General features: G+C 38.8%; 1 protein-coding gene across 1 annotated transcript in view; it reads right to left on the reverse strand.

Moving 5' to 3' along the window:
• LOC125481697 (probable ubiquitin carboxyl-terminal hydrolase FAF-X) overlaps positions 1 to 9,587 on the reverse strand; it is a 17,182-nt gene extending 7,595 nt beyond the window's left edge. Inside the window, exons 1-2 of the mRNA XM_048593578.1 lie at positions 9,333 to 9,587; positions 8,989 to 9,084 (exon numbers count right to left, since the gene is read on the reverse strand). Coding sequence (XP_048449535.1) covers positions 8,989 to 9,084; positions 9,333 to 9,557 — 321 coding nt within the window. The 5' untranslated portion in view covers positions 9,558 to 9,587. The remainder of the gene's footprint in view (positions 1 to 8,988; positions 9,085 to 9,332) is intronic.
• Between the last annotated feature and the right edge of the window lie 612 nt (positions 9,588 to 10,199).

Consider the following 10,199-nt stretch of genomic DNA (forward strand, 5'->3'; position numbering starts at 1 on the left):
GGAGGGGCGGGGGGAAGACGACGACGAAGTGGGGGGAAACGAAGGAAGTTGTTGGAAGGAAGCAAGTAATAGTTAGGAAGCAAAGTAAATAACCAAAGTTGGGAAGAGAGAAAACGATTAAGCAAAGATGGGGTAGACAGGGGAAATGAAAAGAACGTGTAAGGGGAAAACAAGGAGCACAGTAAAGGCAGATTTTTAATAAAATGTTGTTCACCGTACGTTGCTGCTTGTGAAGTCTGATTCATAAGTGACAAATTCAGGATATCACTACCCGAAGTTGTGTACCTTTGCAAAAGCACTAGGAACAGCAAATAACAATTAACAAAGCTTTGATCAGAGAGGAGTGGACCAACCATGGGTGAAGAGACTTAAATGTACAATATGCTCAGCATAATTGAGTAACTAACCAATAAGAGATGTGACTTCATGACTTAGCATGTTGACAGATCACTGAAGGACCTGTTAGAACTGGAAATATTTCAGCAACTTAACCAAGTTTAAGATAATTGTCCCCACAGCACCCAAAAATATGCTTGCCAAACTAATTAAACAGCTTAAGGTGTTGAAGACGCTTGACAAGATGAAAGTGGTGAGTAATATAGCAGATCATACTTAATTGAGGAACAATTTACAGTAATAAGACAATAAAACTCAGTGAATGAACATAATCATTTACATTCAACAAAAATTGGAGTTTTGAAGTTATAAATGTAATGTTTAAATTTGTTTCACCTTACCTAAAATAAATCAAGGAGGCATCTGAAAGAGTAAGTAACTCAAATATGCTGCATAACACCAACCTGTGGCCAAATTGTGCAATTACAACTTATGGCAACATTTTCTGCGCACAGCGTTTTCTTTACCACCAATGAGGATCAAATATAGACTTAAGATGAAGAGGAATTAGAGAGAATTGGACAAAGGTATGAGGATGTCAATCATTCTCTATTTTAAACTACATATTGGCATTCTTCTTTAAAAAAAATCATATTGACTTTTCAAAAAAATGACAAAGAGTAGAACTGAGAGAAATTTGGAACATAAATTGTTTGGAGTTGAGTAATGCAGAATTGAGGTGCTGTAATAACACCACTAGTGCTACATGATAAATTCACACAACAGCTTTAAGAAATAAGATGTTGAAGCCATGATGTAGCCATCTTTATTGACAATTATATCTCTACATACATTTCCTGATTAGAATTAAGAATCACTACAGTGTGGAGTCCACACCAACCCTCCAAAGACCCTATCTCTGTAAGCCTGCCTTGCCCAGGGCTAATCCATCTAACCTACACATCCTTGCACATTACGAGCAATTTAGATGGCCAATCCACCAAACCTGCACATCTTTGGACTGTGGGAGGAAACTGGAGCATCCGGGGGGAACCCATGTGGACACAGGGAGAGCGTACAAACTCCACAGCGTTGCCCAGGGCTGGAATCGAACCCAGTACCCTGGATCTGTGAAGCAGCAGTGCTAACCACTGAGCCACCATGCCCTGTCACATCACTTTTTTAAAAAAAAAACTTTGTTTAGGGATGTGGGCTCCTTAAGTTGAACCAGTATTGTCCACCCTTAATTATTATTGAGGTGCTTGTGGTGAGGAAGTGCCTTCTTAAACTGCTGCAGTTCACATCCATAATTTCAAACAACAGTTCAACAGTTCTTGTAGCCTTAGTATTTGTATGACTAGTTAAGCTTCTGGTCAATGAATAGTGGGGGGGTCAGCAACGGGATTGCCATCGAAGGTGAAGGGGCAATGGTTAGATTGTCACTTCAGTCATGCGAGTATTGTTTGCCACTACTGTTCCCTCTATGCTGCACAGCAGCACCAAGGGTTGGAACACATCAGGTTTGGAAGTCATGCATGAACCTCCCAGGTCCATACAGAAGAAAAAAAAATTAGAGGGAATTTAGCTTGCTCCCGTCAGCTTGAATATTAGAAACATAAAACAGGAGCAGAGTTGGCCATTCCGAACTTGAAACTTGCTCTGCCATTCAACGAGGTCATGACTGATCATCCAAACTAGTACCCTGTTCATGATTTCTCTCTATATTCTTTGATTCCTTTTAGCCCTACGACCTATTTCTAATGCCTCCTTGAAATCATTTAATATTTTGGCCTCAACACTTTCTGCAGCAGAGAATTCCACAGACACACCACACTGAGTGAATAAAAGCTCTCCTCACCTTAGTTCTAAATAGCCTACCCCATACGCCTGGTTCTGGGGTCTCCAGTCTTTGGGTACATCCTTTTTGTGAGTACATGGTCAGTCCTGTTAGAATTTCAATGAATTTCTATGATATCCCTCCTCATTCTTCTAAACTCCATAGGTCATTCCTGCCATCCCAGGAATCAGTTTAGTGAAGTTTTATTATGCTCCCTTCTTAACCAGAACACCCACCCTGAGATAAGGAGACTAAAACTACACGCAATACCTCCAGATGTGGTCTCAGCAAGGCCCTATACAATTGCAGCAAGGTATCCCTGATCCTGATCCAAACCCTCTTGCTATGAAGGCCAACTTACCATTTGCCTTCTTCATCACTTGCTGTACCTGTATGTTTACTTGTAACAGCACAACGCATGGACACCTAAGTCCTGCTGCATCTCCCTTTTCCCCCAATTTATTGCCATTCAGATAAAAATCTGCCTTCCTGCTTTTGCAACTAAACTGGATTATCTCACATTTGTCCACATAATATTTCATTCGGCATGCATTTGCACACTCAACTTGTCCAAATCACAATGAAGCATTTCCATATCCTCTTCACAGTTCACCCTTCCATCCAGCTTTATGCTATCTGCAAACCTGGAGATATTGTCTTGGTCTTGCTGAATTTGGCCTTGGCCTGCTCGGAGTCATGAATGGTGCTGAATACTGCTCACTGAAGACTACACATCCACACTTCTGATCTCACGATGGACAGAAGGTCAGAGATCAAATGGCTGAAGATGGTTGGGCCTAGGACACTAGCCGGAGGAACTCCTGCAATAATGTCCGACCTCTTAACATCGTAATCATCTTCCTTTGTGCTCATATGACTTTTAGATTTTTCCCAGATTTCCACGGATTCTAGTTTTGCTAGGGCTGTTTGATGCCATACTCCATCAAATGCTGTCTTGATGTCAAGGACAGTCACTCTCACTAGGAGAGACAGCTCTTTTGTCCATGTTTAAACCAAAGCTGAAATGAGACTGTGTTAACTTTTCACAATATAATTTTATATTTACAAATGCAAGTCAGATTTCCCAAGCCTTCTATGCCAGCTGGCTGTCATCTCTGTTTTCCCGTGGTTAACTTTTACATTCTATTGGTACACTATAATGATTTCGAAATTTAAATTGAAGCTTTTCTTGTGTTGCAACCATACCCCTTTGTTAGCAAATAGGTCATAACCCTTTACAATCCCATCCTATCCTTTCTGCTACCCATTTTCTTGACATATCTTCTAACCTTAGTGCCATTTCGAAGTAAATTTTCTTTTGGCTAGACTTGTGCTCATTTCCTCACCTCCACTTCAGTTCCTCAATCTGATCCTCCTCAAGGTAACGTAGTTTTAAAAAAAAGACCAAATACATCAAACTTACAAATTAGCTTATGCTGGTCATTTCTACATTGCAAAGTAGAAGTCATCTCATTGCAAAATGTTCAACAGCAGTGATGAGCTAGCATATTGTTTCACAATCTGTGTTCAACAAAGTTGAGCCATCAATTCCGAATCCTCTCCACCTGAAAACATCACCTACTTCCACCTGTATAGCATTATTCATCATTACCCAAGGTCAGACCATTTGTTGTTGAAACCATCATCTATTCTTTTGGTCTCCAGGTTCAACTAGTCCAGTGCTGCCCTGGTCATTCACTCATCTTCGAAGAGCTAAAGTTCAGGGCGAGTAACCTCTTCAAATCAGAAGTATAAGGTTCAAGGGATTTACTACGAGAATAAAGTCACAAGATGTCATGGTTTGCACAAGCAACAATAAAAACTTTACAACATTAAAATAATAACATAATTGACAACACATACAAATTGTAATTTAATGTCCAAAATTAACACACGGTTTACACATAGGCTGTAATCATATACCTCACAGCATACATCAAGGTGCAAGTACAATTAAGAAAGATCTCTCATATTTCAACAACTGCCCAAGATGTAGATGACATTATGGGTCAACAAATCTCATAAAACTTTGTACCTTTTCAATTGTTTAGTTTTGCTGACCTCTCAAGAGTCACGTCATTAATGAGTGCTTCAACAATGGTTCCTGTTCTGGCCATTCACGTAGACCCAGGAAAAGAACACTTCTCTGGACTCTGCATACAGACCTTTGGTAGTTCCTCACATGCACCACTCCAGTTTTTCAGCATCAACTAGCTTTAAGCTAGAATCACCCCATAGTTTTCCCCCGAGCTCTAATCTTGATCAGTCGCAATAAGCAAATGCTGCTTGTGTTTTTCAAGCCCTGCTCTCAGCTGCACTGACTGACTCCTGACTTAACTGCTTGCTAACTTCAAAACTTCTGCCCAAGTTCCCATAGCAGAGAGATACCCAACTGCTTTGGACTTTGCATTAAATTCATAATATAGAACTGATATAGTTCAGTTGCCTTCCCAACAATACAGCTAAAAACAGCACTGCATAACATGGCATCTCACTGTCTTATCCTCATACATACTTACTGATTTTCCCCATTGACTATAAAACATGGAACTCTTCAGTGACCCAGAAACTGTTCTGTACGACCTACTGAAACTGTTGAATTCAGTCCAGTCCCTCTTATTAGGGAGAACAGAGTTTAGCTCTTAGAACATCTGCTCTGAAATGTTACAAATCAGATTGCTGGCTTCCCCAGAACAATTGTTACAACAGGAAATCGATTTTAATTGCATCTGCCCATTTCCTAACCTATAAACATGTTTCAATAACCGCAATATTTAATAACCAGCATTGGTTTCTGATGCACAAACACATGTTTAAACCTTCCAAATTCAAATTTCTCAAATTGAACCATCCCATCACATCTCTGATTGTCACCCTTCTGCAAACCTTCTCTAATTCTGGCATATTGTACCCACACTTACTTCAACCAAAGCTAGTAATTTCCTGGTGAAACTTATTTGATGACTCCTTTAAAAATGCTACCTCTCTTAAAACAACCTAATAGTCACTCACCCCAATACAATACCCCCTTCTTTGGTTTAGTGTCAATTTTTGTCTATGTTCCCATATTAACCTTTTCCTATGTTAATGGTATTACGCAAATGCGAGTAGACACTGTTAGAGATAAGTTTTAAAATATATTTCATGTCCATTTCCAATCAGCCTTTTCTGTTATAAATCCCAATGCCCACGTTTAGGTCAGAAATGACAGACACACACGTTTCATGTAGGTAATTGCACCCTCTTTCAAAAGGAAGTGCTACATTAGCATAATTGGCAGAGTGCATAATCAGTGTGAAGTTTCAGAAGCAAGCTGTATGAAAATTATGGACTGCAAAACCTCCAATGGAAATACCAAAAGAATAAATAATATCAAATAATAGATTGTGTAGTGATGGCATATGTCATGGACCTTGAAGAAAGCAGCTCAGACATGTCTGGCAGCTTCAGTTGTGTGGATTTTCCAATATTAAGTTCCAACTAGCACAAAGTCGAGGGGATCTTCAGGCATTCATCAGCAGTGATATAATTATCTACTGTGGAAACCTACACACATTAAAAAATGTGATGGCAAACCAAGAAGAAAAATGCAGTTTTGATGACATCATCGACTCAAAATGATAACTACTTTTCTCTCCTGATGAATGCTGCTAGACCAAGAGTATTTTGCTGCATTTTGGTTTTTATTTTAGTAAAATCCACTGATTAGTTTTTTTAAAAAAGATACAGTGCAACAAAGATTGTTGACTTATCTGTTGGACACCAAAATGTCAAGCAGACTAAAGAAAATGATACTAAAAATCTATGAATTTTAATGGAAATTTTTGATTTTACAGAAGTGTAAATGAACTTTTCCAGGGCTGGAGGATTTCTTGTCTATTAACAAAGTAGAATTTCTTTTCGTGGTGGTGGTGGTTGAGGGATGGGGTTTAACAGTGGGAGTAAGATTGAAGTTGAAGTTCTGTTCAATTCAGTAATCACTGCCACTTAGAGGCTCAACACAGAATCACTGACAGCAATTTGGGGATTCCTGTATTCAACTGTGCATGTGGGACCCCAGGAGGCAGATGAGCTTTACAGGAGTAATGATGGCAAAGAAATAGCTTTTATGACTTGATTTTTATTCATGGGTTGTGGACGTTGCTAACTGGGTCAGTATTTATTGCCTATTCCTATGTCTTTGAGGTGGTGGTGAACTGCCTTCTTGAATCTTTGGCAGGCTATTTGATGTAGGTGGACCACAATTCGATTAGAAAGAGAATTCCAGAATTATGACCCAGTGACACTGAAGGAATAGCAATGTATTCCCAAGTCAGGCATGGAAGGGAACTTGTAGGTGGTGGTGTTCCCATGTATCTACTGCACTTGCCCTTCTAGCTATTAGTGGTTTTATATATGGAAGGTGTGGAGGAGCCTTGATTAATTTCTGCAGTGCATCTTGTAGATAATATACACTGCTGCAACTGAGCATTGGTAGTGGAGACAGTGGATGTTTGCACATGCGATGCCTATCAAACAGGCTGCTTTGTCCTGGAGTGTGTCAAGTTTCAAGCATCCAGGCAAGTGGGGAGTACTCCATCACATTCCAGACTTGTAATACCATTGATTGTCAAGGGAGAATTGCTAGATTTTCTCTGGTCAGAAATGGTTATTGCCACACAAGTGCTAAGCATCGATATTACTTGTCAGCCCAATGCTAGATGTTGTCTACGTCCTACTACATTTGGACATGGACTGCACCAGTATCTGAGGTGTCTCAATGATAACGAAAGTTGTGCAGTTATCAGTGAACAACCCCACTTGTGATGCTTAATGATGATTAAATAATCAGACGACACCTGCAGTACTCCCTGGAAAACGGAAAGTGCATGTCTTGAAGTCAAAAATGCCTTGACATCCCTGTCAGCCAAGCAACAGTTTATAGTAAAGTATTGTATCTAGAAGATACATATCAACTTATTAAAATTGGATTTTATATTTCATATTAATTTTAGACAGAGAAATTTCTCTAAAAGCTCACTGTTATATTGTTAACAGCAGTGCATTAACGTGTCACTTGGAATAAGTACTTCCTTTGCTTTTCCTATTGTATTTACCAAAACTCTGTCAAAAGAAAATACCATTTTAAGTTCTAGTTCCGCAGTCACTTTTCTCTTTTAACACGAAAAGCATGATTCAAACAAAGCTCTCCAATTTTTCTCCACATGTAAGCGTTACAGATATTTTCTTTGGAAATATAAGTTGGAAAACAGAAGTCTGGATTATTTTTGTTTTTAATAACTTGGAGAGTAGAATTGTCTGTTGTCCTTTTGCTGGAACTGGATTTGATACTTGAGACATGCCAACATCAGGAATCTTGAGAAAAATAATTAATTGCCCAGCAACAGGATTTGGATTGGTTCAAGTTTATCACAGATTTGAGGAACTAATGAAACAGGCCATCAAAAAAGCCATAAACAAGCTAGATCCTCATTTCTCTCTTTTCTTAATTGGAAAAGAAATACCACTCAAAGACATTGTAGAAAGAAAGAAAAAGAAAAAGACTTTTAATTCAAGGCAAGACACAAATCCAAAGCCATCTACTTAATTGAGGATCACCATGGTGCACAGCAACAAAACACCATCATTAAAAACCAAGAAAGAACTGGAAAAAGTCAACTCACAACACCTCTGTAGGGTTGAACTTTGATTCACAGAGTTTCTGCCTTTTTAGTCGATATTTTATACCCATGATATTTCTAAAGAAAACCTGCTTATCTGTTCCAAATGTGAACGAATGTTTGTATTTAGATTTTAAGGTTAAATAGATCATAATTCATACTCGTGATGACTTGTGGAACAGGAGGCTTCGAGCCAAGTGCATTATTTCCAACAGAGTCATGACACTTGCGTCATCAAGTACGCAAAGCTGAACAAAAAGTTTAAGTATCAACTGACTGTCAGAGGGGAATGTTCAATTCCCAATCCAAATGTACCCTGCAATGAAGCGGCAAATGTAAGTCAAGTGCTCTCTTCAAAATGGGATAAAATCACATTGTCACGACTACTGAATTCCTAATACTAAATAGTGACAGGGGAGATCGTGGGACTACTCTTTAAACAGGTTGGTGCTCGCATCAAGAATGCTCAAGCAAGAGTGAAGAAGAAATGGGAATAAATTGAAAATAAGCTGATGAATACAATTTGCGTACACAACCACTTTGCTCTGTTCTTCATTGGCAGAATTCTGCCAAGTGAAAACAAAGGGGTATAGTTGTAAGAAAGCATCACAAACTGTTCCGAAAGCTGAGTTAGTTATAAAGATTGGAGTCTCAGACTCAGAGTAACTTTAACTTAAGTTGCACCACCAGAAAAGTAATAACTTCAGGAGGCAATGAATTCATGTTTCAATGAATATCTATACTCTCAGATTAATGAAACATGGTGAATAGATGATTTTAATATGCATCAGATAGGGTGAGGAAGTTTGTTTAGAAAGTCACAGAGAAATACAATTTGGTATTTGAATATTATTAGCAACTATATGCCCTAATCTTAATGCCCTGAATTAAAACTTGCCATGCTCCTTAAATGGGTTTACAAAACAGTATTTCCAGAAGTTCAAAACTCCAAAAATCTGATATAGGTACATGCTGAGGATAAGAAAGTGATCCATAGCTAAACATTGTTCTACATGGAATTTCAAAAACTGGACTGTGCCTATTTATGATTTATAATAGAAGAGTTTTCTCACAGATACAATGTAAAATTAAATGACTTTTTTTTATACAAGTAAGCACAAAGAAATTAGGGCAGTGAAAGACAGAAAAACTCACCTGTTGATATTGAGAGCTTGGTGAATGGGGATACAAAGGAGCATCCTCTGGTGGGGAAGAATCATGATCATCTGGTGCATCTTGATCATCCGGCTCCTAAAATGTTAACATATTGACTAAGCAAGGAAGAATGTGCACAGGGAAATGTCATATTTTACACAACAGGTTCGATGATAAACAAGAGGGCATGTATTTTGAGAGAAGAGAAGTGGGGTAAAGCAGAGCTGTGGGGTGGAAGTCAGAATAGGCAAGGTGAAGCTGTACTAACTAATTTTAACATGCAGAACTGAACACTGCTATGGACAAGTTTAAATGTTCAAAGCAGAAATTTCTCAATTCCTTACCTCTTCTGGACATAGCTCACATGCTTTTGCAAGTGTCATCCTGGCACTGTGTGACCTCTCCAAGAAGTAACCATTTGATGTTTCATTGCTCTGTACAGGGGGTGACCAGTTGTTATAGGTATACTGTGGATTTCCAGGATATGGCCTACGTTCTAGCTCTTCTCCAAGCCACTCAACTGCCCAGGTCCATTTCCTTTTCAGATCCCCATTACTCTGCATGATCATTAAAGTAAAATGTACAATTAAAACTTTGTCAGATTTCCTACAAGTGACTCTAGGTTAAAACATGTTCCATTGGTTGTGAACCAAGCTCGTGAAAGGACCTATTAGTACAAGCCTTTTTGATTAGATTTGGTAAAGAAATACAAGTGAGCCCTCCATGAACAAAACAGTACACCTCTGAGCCATTTAGTCAAAGAAAAGTTTAGTCCCTTGTCGACACAATTTGCAGATATTTCTTGAACAAGTGGTGTAACTGGTTACAGCTTGGAAGGGAGGGAAAAGTATGTCAGAGTTTCTACACAACACAGCATGTACATTCACCATTTAATGTTATATATGAGCATATCAATCAGGAACAGGAGTCGTCTTTGGGCCATCAAGCTTGCTCTGCCATTTGCTAAGATCATGACTGATCAAATTGTACTGTCAACTCTTTTATCCTGCCTATTCCCAATAACTTTAACTCCTTGTTATTCAGGGATTTAATTTTACCTGTTGAGTAGCCCTGCCTTCACTACTCAGAAGAAAAATAACTCCCCCCAGACAACTCAGAAAATATTTAGGAACAAAAACAAAGTTGCTGGAAAAGCTCAGCAGGTCTGGCAGCATCTGTGAAGGAAAAAACAGTGTTAACGTTTCGGGTCC

Source organism: Rhincodon typus, unplaced genomic scaffold (genome assembly GCF_021869965.1).
Source record: "Rhincodon typus isolate 14 unplaced genomic scaffold, sRhiTyp1.1 hic_rhity00003160, whole genome shotgun sequence".
Taxonomy (NCBI): Eukaryota; Metazoa; Chordata; class Chondrichthyes; order Orectolobiformes; family Rhincodontidae; genus Rhincodon; species Rhincodon typus.